Source organism: Triticum urartu, chromosome 5, assembly GCF_003073215.2.
Source record: "Triticum urartu cultivar G1812 chromosome 5, Tu2.1, whole genome shotgun sequence".
Lineage (NCBI taxonomy): Eukaryota > Viridiplantae > Streptophyta > Magnoliopsida > Poales > Poaceae > Triticum > Triticum urartu.
This window is the reverse complement of record NC_053026.1, coordinates 264,161,117-264,177,019: the sequence shown is the minus strand read 5'-3', so window position 1 is coordinate 264,177,019 and position 15,903 is coordinate 264,161,117. Positions and strand designations below refer to the sequence as shown.

Below are 15,903 nucleotides of genomic sequence, written 5' to 3'. Positions count from 1 at the left end.
CCTAAATTATCACAAAGAATCTTGTAAGTATTTGTGTAGATCTTCCCTAAAAAAAAGTATTGTGTAGATCCCCCTAAATTACTCAATTCTCTCAGGCGCCCGCGCAGCCCCGGGGGGCGGCTCGGGGCGAACCCTAGCCGCCGCCGCCCAACCCACCCCGACCCACCCTCCCCCGCCACCGTCGGCGGAAGCCAGCCAGCAAAGCTCGTCTGGCGGACGGGGGTGGCGGGCTCGCCCTTCTTCCTAGGGGCGGACTCGGGCTGCGCGCGACGGCGAACCTTGGGCGTCTGGCGTGGCGGCGGAGATAGGACGCTGGAGCGGCGGCTCCAGGGCTTGTCGGCGGGGCTGCGCCTCCATGGCTGCCGGGGCAGCGTGGTGGTCAGCCATGGTGGCCCAGATCCGTCCTGTTGTGGGTGGTGGCGGCCCGTGGTGTCGCCGGCGCTTGGCTGCGTCCGGGGTGGTTCTCCACTCCGGCATGTGGAGGTGGTCGTCGGCGCGGCGGGTGCGTCGGATCTGGGTGTGGCCAGTTCTGTGGCCGGCTTTGTTGGGGTCGGCTTGTTCGGCTGCCGGTATGCGCGGGCAGTGGGTTCTAGCGCCAGATCTGGCCGCAGTCATCCGGCCCTGATCAGTGGGCTTCTCTCCTGCGGGTTCCTGAGGTGCCAGCATGGTTGCCGGGACCCTGGCCGCGGGTGAAGCTGGTGGAGGAGATCCAGATTGGGGGAAACCCCTTGGGCGGTCCTGGTCGGCCGCGCCGACGACGACGCTCAAGGGCGCCGCTGTTCTTCTTGGAGACGTCGGTCTATGTCTGCTCCTGCATTTCCCCCCTCTCCACCTCTCGAGTGTAAACCCTAACTCCGGTGGGCGGCGGCGGCGTCCTTGACGTCGTCACCTTCCTGAAGGCGTCGCCTTCAGGGCTGAGGGATGGTGGGCACTGTGTGGGTCCTTGACGGTTGCTGGTGATGGGCACTGCTTCGGGGGAAACCCTAGGATCTGGTTCTCCAGATCGGACGATGGCGGTATTGCGGTGTCGTTTCTCTCCGAGGAGCATCGTTTGTGGAGCAGCGCTAGAAGACACAGGCAGGAGGTGGAGCGGCTCCGTCTTGCACGGAGCTTCGTGGAGTTGTCAAGTCATGCCTGGCCGACAGGTGCTACGCTGAGTCATGCCTGGTTGGCAGGTGTTACGCACGATAGCTCTTCCAGAGTCTTCGCGGCTGGACGGACGAGCGCAGGGCGGTGGCATCGAGGGATGTCCGGACTGGCAAGGAGGATACGGATTTATCTTTTGAAGATGGGTCAGTGGTCCGATGAAGATGGCAGCTTCTAAACGTGTGCAGTGGTATGCGCTTAGGTCTGCTGCACCGGTTGGTTAGTCCCGATACGTTATGGTGGATGGAATCGGCGACGACACTGGTTGTAGATATGAGGAGTGAGAGCACTTTTCGTTATCGATTTTGTAGGTGTGAATGTTGGCTTCGAGTGATTTAATGTATATTTTTTGTTAGACCTTTGTGGAATAATTAATAAAAATGATTGCATACATCGATTGATGCAGAGGCCGAGGGCCGAACCTTCATTTCTAAGAAAATAAAAAAATAAAAAGATCTAAATCAAAAGCCAGCCAAAGGATTTGCTACTTGCTAATCCATATTTGTCTAAATCTACAACATGCATTAGTACATGTGTTTTTACAATATGCAAAGTACGCCAACTGATAATGAAAGGATAGAATATATATATACATACATACATATATATATATATATATATATATATATATATATATATCTTATTTTTCAGATTTAGCACAGGGCCAAAAAATAAGGTAAGAAGCCAAGCCTCAACGTTGGCTACAAGAACACGAGCCATTTTGTAAATCTGAGATGCTCCAAATGGGTGCAGTCCGCGCTGGAAACCTATACTGGGCAAACATCCTTTTTGGCCATATGTTGTTGAACCAATCCCTAAAACCGATCATGGATCCGGCAAATTTTCGTGTTTTAATTTTTTTCTGAACATATTCAAAATTTGACCCTAGTTTTTTTTAAAAAAAAATCGAGATCTAACCCTTTTCTATCGCCAGAGTCCATGACGGTAAAGTCTAACAGTCTATCGTCAGGGACTTTAGCGTAGGAAACATCGCTACCGCCAACCGGGCTGACGGTAGCCTGCACAACCCTACCGTCAAGGTGTTTGGTGGCAGGCACAAGCATGCACTGTGGTCAATATTTGGGAGATTTTTAACGGTAGGGCATGCGATAGGTTGTTATATCCTACCGTCATGGTCCCTAACGATAGCAAAATGATCAGATCTCGAAAAAAATTCAAACCTTGTTCAAACACGAAATTTAGCCTCTATAGACTGCTAACTATACACACAGGTCATCATCGACACTTTGCGTAAACACACAGAGAACTTGGTACTTTGTTAGAAAAAGAAACGAGTCATCGTGGACTTACACCCCCCAAGAAAAAAGGTCTTCTATCTTTGGGATGGGATGATGATAACTTCATCATTCAGGAGACAGGAGCCAAGCCTCTATTTCCTAAGAGTAATTTCAATGGGGTGATCTAATTCATCCGCTGTCGTCTGTTTGGATCGGTGCGGATATAAAAAGCGGCCCAACACGTCGATCTAAATGCACGCGCGTTTGATTTTCGTCCGCGAGCGATTCATTCTCGATCCATTTTTAAGCCGGATTTGCATCAGTGCGGACACGCGACGGACGCGCGCACGCTCGTCTTCTCCTCTCCTCGGGTTCGCGAGTCGGTGGCACATTGGCCTCCCCCCTTCCAGCCAACAGCAACCCATGCCCGTCTTCTTCGTCGCCGACACCGCCGCCAATTTTTGCCGGCAACTCTGCCAGCTGTCGTCGCCTCCACATCCGCCCAGCAACGCCGCCCACTCCCCCGTCGCCCGCCGTCGCCGTCTTGCCGCCGGGGAGCAAACTGCTTCCCACCACCGCTTCCCCCACCGCACAGCCGCCCGCGACCAAGAAGCCGCCTCGCCGCCCCGGCCAGATCCGACCGGCACACTCGTCGAACACCGGCCCACTCGTCGGACGCCGGCAGGGCAGCTAGCTAGTCCGTGCGCGCCGTGACTCCCCTCGCCGGCCGTCTCCTTCGATGCTCGCAAGTTGTTCGACAGTTTGCCAAGGTACGAAATGGACTCCGCCGACGAGTTCTTTTTCCACAATTTCCTTTGCGACTCCGACGATTCGTCCTCCGACGAGGAGGAGGAGATATTGGCTGCCGTGTTGGTCCATCACCACCTTAACAGCCAGCGGCCTTTGTTTCGTGGCTCCATTCAGGGCCACCTTCCGGCGTTGAATCGCAACCGAGAGAGCGGGCATTTCCTTCTTTGAAAGGACTACGTTGATACAACAAACCCGTTGTTCAAACATCAAAAATTCCACCGACGTTTTCGTATGAGTAGGCATTCTTTCAACCGTATTAGAGAGGGGGTGGTCGGCTATGATGACTATTTCGAGTGCAAAGAGGATGCCGCCGGCAAGATCGGTTTCTCCTCTTATCAGAAATGCACTGCCGCCATCCGAATGCTTGCATACGAAGTGCCCAGTGATCTCATTGACGAGTATGTCCCTATGAAAGAGTCTACATGCCTAGAGTCCCTGTATAAGTTCTGCAAGGCTGTTATTGCTGTGTTTGGCCCTGAGTACTTGAGATAGCCGACAGCTGAAGATACAGTCCATTTATTGGCGATGAATGCCAAAATGGGCTTCCCAGGGATGCTTGGCAGCATAGACTGCATCCACTGGGAGTGGAAGAACTGTCCTTCTGCTTGGCAAGGGCAGTATAAGGGACATGTCAGGGCTTGCACTGTCATACTAGAGGCCGTGACGTCTCAAGATCTCTGGATCTGGCACTCTTTCTTTAGTATGGCTGGATCACACAATGATATCAACGTGCTTCAGCGCTCGCCGGTGTTTGCTAGGCTTGCCGAAGGCAACAGCCCACCGGTGAACTTTACTGTCAATGTCCACAACTACGACAAAGGATACTACCTGGGTGACGGTATATATCCTCAGTGGACCACTATTGTCAAGACAATACCCAACCATGTCGGAGAGAAGAGGAAAAGATTTTTCCCAAAAGCAAGAGAGTGCTAGGAAGGATGTCGAGCGTGCCTTTGGTGTTTTGCAATCTCGATGGGGCATCGTTCGGTATCCTGCTAATACCTGGAGCACGCAAAAACTATGGGAGGTGATGACTGCTTATGTGATTATGCACAATATGATCGTAGAAGACGAGTGCCCGAAACGTCTATACGATCAAGGGTTTCAGTTTCAGGGTGAGAATGTTGTGCCTAAGCATGGAGTAGCGGCAACGTTTGAACAGCTCACCCAATTTCATCAAGACATGCGTGATTGAGAAACTCACGTGCAACTGCAAAATGATTTGGTTGAGCATATGTGGGCTCATGTTGGCAACCAATAGATGTATCTTTTTTTATTCATTTGCAAAACTACGTGAAACATTTTTATTTGTATTCGATTTATAAAACTATATTATTTTTATTTGGTTTATTTGACAACATGTTTGAATGCAAGTCATCAATGTAAGATTGGGCAGCCAGCACATATGGGTCGGGGCGTTGGGTGCGCTGCCGACCCATATCAAAAACAGGGCGGACGCCGGGCGGACGGTCGATCCAAACAGACAAAAAGCGGACGAAATCGCCGTCTGTTTGGGTCACCCGATTGAAGTTGCTCTAAGCTCTCTTTTGCATTGCATGCCTTTCTCATACATAAAAAATAGGTTTCCATGAGAATTTCATTTCATTTACTTTACTTATACTCCCTTCGTTCTCAAATATTTGTCTTTCTAAACATTTCAAATGGATTATAAATTATGGATGTGTGTAGACATATTTTAGAGTGTAGATTCACTCATTTTGCTTTATATGTAATCACTTATTGAAATTTTTAAAAAGACAAATATTTAGAAACGGAGGGAGTATAATATACTGTGCGTGACTTGAAAGGAAAGCGCAGTTTGCCGGGTGTGGGGCCCTGGGGACGCGCCAATGGGAGACCGTCCGGGTCCACTCCGATCTCGTGTGAAGATTGGCGCTGCTTTAATCCGAATCTCCTTTTTCTTTTTTGGTTGAAATGAATCTCCTTTGGCTTTTTTTATATAAGAGTGCAGCGTTCTGTCGTACGTAATTGTTTGAGGTGCCGGCCACTTGGTGGGTGCGTGGTGCGCACAGACGTCAAGGCACTGGCTGGCTCCTTGGTTGAGATTGGGGCAACTCCGCAGCTCAGCTTGTTGCGCATCGGTGCATGACGTTTTCATCCGTTTCCAAGTAGCCAAAGAGAAACGGAGTAGCACTGTTGTGCTTATTTGAGCTAGGGATCATGGTGTAGCCTACTACTAGATGGGAATCATGGCAGAGATGGCCATATCTCACCAGATTCGCTAAGACAAAATTTGCCTCGTCTACACCGTACCATTGCCTTCCCAAAGCGCGGCCTAGCTCCTCATGGCCAACTTGACTGTCTCATGGGAATCCTTACTGAGATGCAAAGAAATGACGAGCTCGGGTCATGTTTTCGTTAAGCATATATTGGATAAAGCAAAGTGGCCAAGAAAGCTAATGAATGAGATATGCAATGAGAGAAGTATTTCAGATCCAACTATTAAAGTCCAAAGAAAATGACCAATTAATTAAACAAATATACATACCCAAAAAGGGATTCACCATCATCAATCTCATAAATGCCAAATACTCCCTCCGTAAAAATATATAAGAACGTCTAGATCACTAAAGTAGTGATCTAAAGAAATATAAAAGCGTCTAGGTCGCTCTCTTATACTCCCTCCGTCCGGAAAAGCTTGTCCCAATCTTGTTTCTCAAATGGATGTATCTGGCACTAACTTAGTGCTAGATACATTCATTTGAGGGACAAACTTTTTCAGACGGAGGGAGTATTTCTTTACAGAGGGAGTAATTGTTAGTGCGCAAAAATTATTCCCGATATGGATAGTCATTCAACCCTCCATTCAGGTATCCAGAATGTTACTCGGCTAACTATCTGACCCTCTTGATGCAGAAACTCACTACAATAAGAAATGCATCTCACAAAAGTATATTATGGGAAACACATAATTCTGAACAAAAGATGACAAGCCAGGTTCCTTTGTGACATCTTCTTTCAACACTTCATTCATCCATTGATTCGAAAAACTTATCCTGCAGATAGAAAGGAAGCACATGTATGAATTTCCATATGCGGCTTAAGTGCTTAACATAAGGAAACTGAAAAAAAAAACAATCCATTTGTAAACGAAAAGATCTCAATGTAATTAGTTAAGAAACATGACCCTTCTATTACTAAAAATTGACAAGTCGCTAGCAACCATACTAAACTGCATATTTTTGAGATCTCTAATAGAAAGAGAAACTAACTAAATTCCGATAACAGCGTACTTTCTAAAAGAAATCAAATTGTGCGTGTATACCAAAAGAAAATAGGGAAATGCATGTGTACATGCACACATGGGTATATAAGCCATCCCCACCATCCACTGTCATAAAGTTGCTTTCAGACTGAAGATCTAACCTAACTAAATTAGTGTGAACCGTTTTGTTTGAAGAGAAAATTCAAAACATGCAATATACTGAATGCTTGACCTGATGTGTGGCCGTATATAATTCTTGGTCCGATTGGATGGTAAAATGTACAATAAATGTCACATCTTGGTGTGTGACCACACAGTTGTGATGAAACTCTAAGCAGAACATTCACAGCTAGGTGACTTGTATCATTATTATTTCGCCATCACTGGGATAGTTTGGAAATTGGAATCATGCAGGTGTACAACAGTACCAATTTACATAAGCTGGATTAGGCATACCTACATATCCAATAGCTAACAAAACTCAAGCTCAAAATCACTTTAAACAGTTGGGTCATATTTCACGTTGTCAAGGTAAAGCCCGTAAGCAGGTGCCATAGGAGGTGCAGCAGTCATTGTCTTTGCATCCAGAATTCTCTCCACTGCATCAAATGTAGGTAGACATATCAAAATAAACATTTTAAAATTTCACTTCAATTCTTGGTCCATTAATCAAAAGACAATACTAGGTGAATGTTCAAACCATCAGCAGTTGTTAGATCTCCTATTCCAACAGCTTTCAGAAGACCGACCATCAATCTTACCTGCATTCGAAAATAATCAGTCATCAGGTTGCAGCAACATCTAATAATCAAGTACTAATGGCAACTATGACAGATACAAAGTTATCTAGTGATAACATTTTCCTCCCTAAGAAAAACATGTTCTTACACAACAACATGGTCATAGAGCACATTTTTGCTACCATGGAATAAAGTAGGAGCTGCAAATGCTTAATAGTACAACTGGCCTTAAACACCAAATGTGTTTATCAAGAAATGGCATGTGACCAGTTCGAGACAGTGTTTGGCTACTCCGAGGGAGCATAGCTGAGATATGCCTGTTTTTGGGACACTTCTTTAGTTGATTACACCTATGCACCTAAAGCTGGATTGCATTGTAGTTTCTCCTGAAGATACGTACAGTAGTAGATTTCATGCTTTACATCCAAATTTCTTCACGAAGCAATAATTATCAAGAAATCTGAACATGAGCACTTGTATCTGTTAGGCATTGGCACAGATCCCAAAAAAACAAATCTTGATAGCACTACGGAAATTAAGAACATTGTTACACTGAGAGTAACTCTCAAATATCCCTAAGAAAAAGAATAGCTCTCAAATATATCAATGGCACTTCTATATATGCTGCTTTTTAAAGATTTTCTAGGCTCTGAAAGTACCCTTCAAAGAAGATGACTTAACCTGGTGGTAAAGGAAAGACTGTGCCCTTGCAGTAACAACAAAGCAGCGGTGCCTTAATCTCTTCCCAAACTCTTGCCCATTCTCGCATACTGATTTCCCACTAGTAGTACTAGAAACATCAGATCCTTCTCCAGAAGATCCCATGAGTGATGCCCTTGAATAAACAAGAGACCCATCTGGTGATTCCATCTCTGATCGCTCTAAGCTTGAAGGAAAAAACATGACAGGAAATACTTCTGTAACAGTAAGCTCATCCAAAGTTCTCACTGGAGATTTTGCCTGTAACAATAATCCCTCCATATAAACACAGTGGATGGTCAAATCCAAGAAACACTGTGCCTTTCTGCACTAGTATTTCTTGATGAACTCTGCAACTGAGAGACAGTTAAGAAGCAAAACACCACCTGACATCCAAATGCTCGAAATGAACTGAAATCATGATGCCCAACAAGTATATTGCATGCTTTCTGAACAAAAACCATCATTAGTAAACCCAGAAACATAATTTCACATCAGAAAACAATTAAGTATGGCTGGAGACCTCACCTTCATAGCTTGTATATTTAGATCCTCAGGTATGTGCCAAGCCGAGTTTTTCTCAAAGATTGACGGTCGCTCAGGCCCAGAAAGTAAACGATAGTGATATCTTCAACAAAATTAGTAAAGCAATAACATCCTCATTACTTCGAAAGGACAAATGGAGTTGTTTATAATCAAGCTACCATTGCTCACACTTTGAAGATAAAGCATAATAGGAGGACTCAAAGTTACTAGCCTTTTAATAAATAGTTTAGACATACGAATGGAATAGTAACAAGATAAATTAGAAGAGTGCCTCATATTATATTGTAGATTTTGCTACCTACGTGCGCTCTAGAGCTTTGTATCTAGCATGGAAATCTGGTGCAACACAACGAACATCAGTCACCATTATGTCACCTTCATTCTTCTGCAGGAAAAATGTGGATCAGAAATAAATATCTACTGCATGAGACTGGTCAAATTATAAAATCTGGAGAACTACATAAATCATCAGCAGGCACGTGTATGTTTATTCAACTAAAGACCAGCTCAACCAAATGAGAAGCACTATAGCTAGATTAGGTCAAAACATACATGTAAAAAATGGTTCACCGCGCATTTTACAACTTCAGGGTCATGAGGTGGCAACTGCAAAAGGGGAAAAGTACATCAACAAACAGAACTAGAAGTGGTATAAGAGCTCTAAAGTGCATACACTTGTTTTAGGTAGTATTCATGGAGATTCTATATCTGACATCAAACCCATGAAGGACATAATTAACATGCAGCGGGCCAAAATGTGTTTTGATATAGACAAAGCATACAATTAATAGTTTATGCATATCCTCAATGTAAGCCAGTTAGAGAGAAAAGTGTATGCATACAAACCACTTCACCAGGCTTCCTTTTACTTATGCGCTCCACATCAACATGACAAACATTTGACAAAGCATGAACACCTGCATCCTGGATTAGCAAATAAATTTTTAGCTGCATATAACATAATGTTGTAAATGGTGAATTATAGATGGGCTTTAGGCCAATATAAACAATAATTCCTGGAAAATCTCAAAGACCCATGTGGGGTTTCATGACATGGTGGTAAGTTTAGTGCCATCCTGGATTTGGAGGAGTTCAGACCAACATATAAGGGATTCTCTTCCACATGCTATTGGAGCTTGAGAAGACGAGTGGTACACCCGCGCTCCTCCTCAGACGCCCGCCACGCCTCACCCATGTCGTGTTTCATGAACGAGCCGTGTTAGAAATAGGCTGAAGTAGAGAAGCAGAGAGGAGCTGGGGCTGAGCACAGAATAGTTTTATTTCTTGGAGTTGTGCCTTGTATTACAGCTGACATCCTGAACCAGTTCATGTGCTAGGCATACTTGTTGTTATCGTAGATGTTCCTGTTGTGTGCTTAGTACATGCTCATACTGCTATCATCATGATTTATTTATAAAATAAATTAATTGGAAAATTGCTATTATTCCCAACAGTAAATAACAATTATCGTGCTATCATGGTGATCTGCCCTACTATCTAGCCTTCCAAGCTCGATTCCCCTTTTGAGGTAGTAGATGGGTATTCACAGCTACCACCTTAACAGAAAGAAGAGGTTAGCCCGCAAGACAGGAAAACACCTGGGTATACACTGAGGCTATAATACAATGCGGATCTGCCGCCATTTTGAAATAAGTTAATTCTATTGATTTGCTGTACAAAATACACATAAATACAAATAACTTAAACAAACCAAGGGTATGCATGCAATGCAACTAAAGAAACAAACTTACATTCCTGGCACATACACTAAACTAAAGTTGCATAAAAATATAACTAAACTATGAAACTCTATAGTCAACTTAGAGCAACACACTGTAATGTTTACAAAACATAAAATAGAATTCAAATATACGTTATTGAGCATACCTTTATTCACATCGACTTATGATTTTGCAGATTATAAATATGTTCTTTAATTAAGCAGCATTATTAATTTTTAATTATATTCCCAACTTTGAATTTAAAATTAAAAAATGAGACATCATTTTTTGAATTATTAGTCTATGGTGCTAATTTTAGTTCAGTACATACCAAGTATACAGTATTCCAAAATAATTGTCCAAAGGCGTAAATAAAAAAATGAATGGCATGGCAGCCGCTATCTGGCTATCCGCAGATCAGGGGCGGAGGCAGAGGGTGCACAGGGTGGGCTGCGGCCCACCCTGAGATTTTGGTTTGACCCGTATACCATAGGAGAATAGAGATTGGTCCGAGAAAAAAATAAAACAGAGCCCAACTAACAGCTAGCAGACCTAACCAGCGTCGGACTGGACACTGGAGACCTGCAGAAGCCAGCCGCCCAGCCCATTATCTTCAGTACGCACTTCCCAATCCCCATTCCCAATTTCTAATTGAATCATTATTAATTAGGAGCTGCTGTGTTTATAAGTATATTTCCCTAAAAAAAGTATATTTGACTGAAAAAATTGCCACTGTATGGCTTATTTGTTGTAAAAATATCCAGCCCAATCTCTGTTTGCATGACATATTTGTTGTCAAATTTTTTTATAGGCAGACCACCCTGTTTTCGAAATCCTAGATCCGCCACTGCAGCAGACCATTATTATTGTGTTAGCTGTGATAGAGAGCGTTTGGGCTTATAGCAGAGTTGCAAGTGTAAAAGCCTAAAAGGACACCACAGTGTCACTACGGCCTCTATTTAGAAAATATATATAGATCTCCAAACGTAAGTAACTACCAAAGTATGAGAAAAGTATTCCAGCAAACTAAGGCTCAGTTTGGCATCGAGGTGAATTATGATAATTGGTAATTCCGTTTGTCTAACCAGCTTTTCCCTAATTACTGTTTATTTAACAAGCTTTTTCCTAATTCCATGGCTAATTTCTCAGCAAAGCACAGTTCACAGCAGTACACTGGACCTAAGAGTGTCATAGCATTTTGCAAAAGCATGATTTGAACTTGTTACGCAATCGGCCTAGACTCTCTAGTAACGATAGTCTTATGAAAAAATAGCCTAGATACCTAATAATTCCAACTGCACCATAATGTAGATCCAGACTTATAGAATAGCAAATGGCCCCTCATATATTATATGGCATGCAATGCAACATGCAACATTCATAAAAAGATTATCTCTGACTAACATATGCAACTAATTAACTCTACAACTACGACAGATTTCTAGGTATATAAAGTAAATTATTGCTTATTGCATCACTGCTTCTATTAAAAAAAACAAATGTGCAATTTGTTTAATCGCTATCAGAAAAAATGCAGATTCAACATTGTTACTAGAGAGTCTAGGCCGATTGCGTAACAAGTTCAAATCATGCTTTTGCAAAATGCTATGACACTCTTAGGTCCAGTGTACTGTTGTGAACTGTGCTTTGCTGAGAAATTAGCCATGGAATTAGGAAAAAGCTTGTTAAATAAACAGTAATTAGGGAAAAGCTGGTTAGACAAACGGAATTACCAATTATCATAATTCACCTCGATGCCAAACTGAGCCTTAGTTTGCTGGAATACTTTTCTCATACCTTGGTAGTTACTTACGTTTGGAGAAAATGCAGATGCAAGAAAAACAAAAGTGCAGAAAAATTTGTTAAATATTGCGTTAAAGCATTTTGTACAATACCGTTCGACTAGAACAGAAGATTGAGACTGGCTGCCCAATGAATTTGTGAAATGCCTCCTGAAATAATTCAAAAACATGAGCTGTCACCGAATCTATTATATGTTTTACTACAGCTAAGCAAGCTATAGCAGTAGGGCAGGAAGAAGCAGATACTTTAATTCATAATTTGCTGCACATACATATACATGTATATAACAGTATTCAAATGATTATGTATGCCACCTGCAAAATAATAAAATAAACCTCCTTATTCTTTACAATAATCTTATCAAGGAATATCGTACCATTCTTCACAATACTATGCCATCTTCTCCTTCATTCTATCCTTTTATTCAGCAACCTATAGGAACTTATTTCATCTAGTGATTTCTTCTCTTATCTATATCATGTTCTCCATCAAAACAAAGCATGAAATCAAAAAAAACTATTCATTTATTTTTGCTGCAACAGTCTCTAAGGCATTTTCCTTGTCAATGCTACCATCTAAAATGCTAATTTGCACTCGAACTGCTCTGCTACATACAAAGGAAAAGCACACCCATAGAAATGGAACACACATGCTTTTAATGGTATATTATGAATACTACTAAATCAGTTTGCTTCAGCCTCTCCTATGTCTTATGCACCCTATTATAGATATTGGGTCTCCAATAGCAATGCATCAGCAGCATCTTTGCACAGTTAACATGGTTTAAGAGCTAAGATCCTCAACTCCAACTGTAGCCACCACCCAGTACCCACCTGCTATTGGTTATGGGCTTATGGAACTGTCGCCAAATAACAGATCCATCCGATGACAGCTGCAGGCATGTACAGTGGAGAAAGGTAAAATCACAACATTTGATCTGCAAGTACAGATGGTGACAGGAAGAACTGTTCTTCATGACTAGAAGCATACCGACCGACAGCAGACTTGGCACTGCGTGGGGTAAACTAACGCTGGGGGGGGGGGGGGGGGGGGGGGAGGGTTGCCGGAAAGAGTTAGGCTTCGAGATGTCGGCTGTAACAGCATGTTAGAGGTGTATGAAAGACAACTGATGAGTTGGTCCTTGCTAATGTAGGCCCAAATGACCAATTAGTACATATGTTCAGTGTTGGGTGTGAGATACATATATACTATATAGTTTGTCTTGGCTATTGTGGCCTGTCCAGTATCAGTTTACCCCATGCCGCCCATTACTATCATGTATATATATGAATTTATGCACCCTTATTTCTGATACAATAGGATGAACCATGAATTACATTCAAGGCTGTAAATTTGCTAATTTTCATGCAAGGCTGTAATATCCATTCTTCCAGGAGAAAATATCTTTTAATATAAAAAACTTAAGGCATAACCAAAATAAATAAATAAAACAGTTCAAGTGTCATAGAATTTTCCTACTGTTACATTTGGAGTCCAACTATTCATCCTATGCACAGTTTACCCCATGTATCTCCAGTTCTACCTCTATAGCTTCCAGCCTTGTGTATTCAAACAAAGGTCTCAATAAGGACATACACCAGAGCAGCCATACTACTGTTTACTGTATACTACTCCCACCGATCCAACTTTAGTTCAAAACTGCGACACTTATTTTGGATAGGAGGGAGTACTGTCTAATGTATGTACCGATACTTATGCAGATACTAATCCATCAAAATGTGACAAATCTATACGCAAGTAAAATAAGGAATATATTATGTGTCCCTCTATAAACATTTACATTTTGATGTACTTATATGAGATTGCCGTTGAAAAAGAAAAACAGAAAGTTCAAACAACATATCTGTCAGGCCCAGCGTATCTCTGAACCTACACAACAATGAGCAACACTGAAGGTTCAGTTAATGGACAGCTCAGATATCGGCAGCGGCTTAAGTCAAGGTTAACAGCTCCCATTCATCCAGGAGTTACCGTTAAAACAGTTTACTTTCATTCACTTTAATACCGAGCTACTGTTTACAGCTCAGTCGCTTGTAATTTCAAACCCCTTTATATGCGGTGCTGGCCTAGCGTAGATGATCTTCTTCCGCTCTCCATCTCACCTACTTCACGAATCCTTCTCAGGGTATGACAAAGATATCCAGAGCAAGGCTATCCTTGGCGGCAAATCGAGTAGGGAGCAGCGGTGGTTCGTGATCTGGCAAAAAAATCCCACCCTCCTCTCCCTTCTCGCAGCGGCGGCAGCATTTGTGTGGGAACAGCGGCGTGGGCTCATTCGGGTACAGAGTGAGCGTCTGGAACAGGTTTGCGTACAAACAATTCGTTCACTCTGAAATCCCTGGTTCGATCTAACTCAGTGTGCTTTCCGAGACTAATACAACCTCCACATTTACTACGTATACTCACTCGTGACAGAGGATTCACCTTATGCTACAGCATTTGCCCACAACCTAAGGGATATCTCCCACAAAGACCTAACAAATGTTTCAAGTTACGCCTAGAGTCATGTACAGATGTGCCACCCGAATATCTCATGGTAAGCATCTCTAACGACATGAATTTAGGTTATCGTTATGATTTCCCAACTCAAATTATGAGAATTTTACCTTGAGGACGCCTACGACGGTGCGCTGGTTCGGCTGCTGCTGGGAACCAGAGAAGCGGGTGCCATCGTACTCCACGGCGACCAGGTATCGCTGCGTCCGGGAGAGCCGCGCGCCGGCCATCGCCTCGCTTTCGGCGCCCGCCTCTCCGCCGCTGTCTGCGTCCGCCGGCGAGATGTCTGACTGGGAGAACCGCTGAAGTTTGGAAGGCGGCGACGGGTCGGCAAGGTAGGGATCGAACGGGCGTTTGGAGGCAGTGGCGATTTCAGCGGAGTCCGAGCTGGCGGCGCTCATGGCTCTTGTGGCGTATGGAATAGCAAGCAAGGGTTTTGGGAGGGGACTTCGTTCTTCCGTCTGCAGCAGACCTGGCAGGCCGGCACGGCACGGCATGGACAACCCAAGAATACGCGGGCCGTGCCGGGCCGGCACTCGTGCCGAGAAAACGGGCAAATCCTAAACGGCGCTTAAGGAGTAAAATGCATGAACCGTCCTTGAAATTGGTGGCAAGGTCCAAAACGGTCCTTAAACTCTGAAACTGCTCCAGTACGGTCCTTAAACTTGCGAATACTAAGTCAATACAATCCTTGAACTCATGGAACCGGTCTCGGGATACGTATGCGCTTATGTTTTGTGTACGGCGCCTCCACCACGTCAGCGTTCATCGCGGGCAACTGATGCGAGGCCGTGGTGTGTGTGCATTCGGCCCCCCAAGATCATGATTTTGTGACTCATCCGCTTCCGCTCCCACCTGATCATCTCGTGAAACAGAAGCTATCGCCCCCGAGACAATGGCGGCGGCCTGATGATCGCCGACAGGTCTAACACGTGAACGCTCCAGGGACGGCGGAGGAAAGAAAGGGCTCGCAGCCGCATCCGCCGATGGGTGCCACGATAGGTGGCTTGATGAGGTGGCGGCGCCGACGTACGGTTGTTCAAATGGAGACGACAATGATGAAGAAACAGAGAGCATCGTCTATACTGTTTATGTTCAGAACTTATCATGTTCCCGTACGGGCAAGAGTTCAGTTAGGATCTATGTGTGAGTTCACTTCATATATGTTTGTGAAAAAGTGTTGCTGTGTTGGCAAAGGTTCAGTTATAACCTATGTGTGTTCAATTCATACATTGCATAAAATTACTGCTGTGCTGGCTAGAATTCAGTGCTAAAATTCACTTCATATATGTGTTTTGTCAAAATTCAGTTATGCTCTAGCACTGAACAGGCACATTGGAATATATGTATACATTTCTGTCAGAAATCAGTGGAATATTTGTTGGCCAAACTGTACATGCACATTTTCAATCATACATTCAGTCATATTTCTTGGTCTCATTTGTTTTTCTCACTAC

The 15,903-nt window shown here is 43.8% G+C and overlaps 1 protein-coding gene across 4 annotated transcripts; it reads right to left on the bottom strand.

The window, feature by feature from the left end:
- Positions 1-5,657: 5,657 nt before the first annotated feature.
- On the bottom strand, positions 5,658-14,958 carry LOC125508557 (tRNA pseudouridine synthase A). 4 transcript variants are annotated; one of them, XM_048673297.1, is made up of 11 exons: positions 14,557-14,958; positions 12,022-12,078; positions 9,252-9,329; positions 8,958-9,011; positions 8,708-8,790; positions 8,388-8,487; positions 8,246-8,308; positions 7,842-8,120; positions 7,121-7,181; positions 6,877-7,019; positions 5,658-6,211 (listed from the first exon to the last, which is right to left on the bottom strand). In XM_048673297.1, exons 1-10 carry the CDS (start codon positions 14,941-14,943, stop codon positions 6,919-6,921), a joined length of 1,263 nt encoding a protein of 420 aa, XP_048529254.1. In that variant the 5' UTR covers positions 14,944-14,958; the 3' UTR covers positions 5,658-6,211; positions 6,877-6,918. The 4 variants fall into 4 exon arrangements, with proteins under 4 accessions (XP_048529254.1, XP_048529255.1, XP_048529256.1 ...); XM_048673298.1 differs by having other exon boundaries at positions 6,881-7,019; XM_048673299.1 differs by lacking the exon at positions 8,958-9,011.
- Between the last annotated feature and the right edge of the window lie 945 nt (positions 14,959-15,903).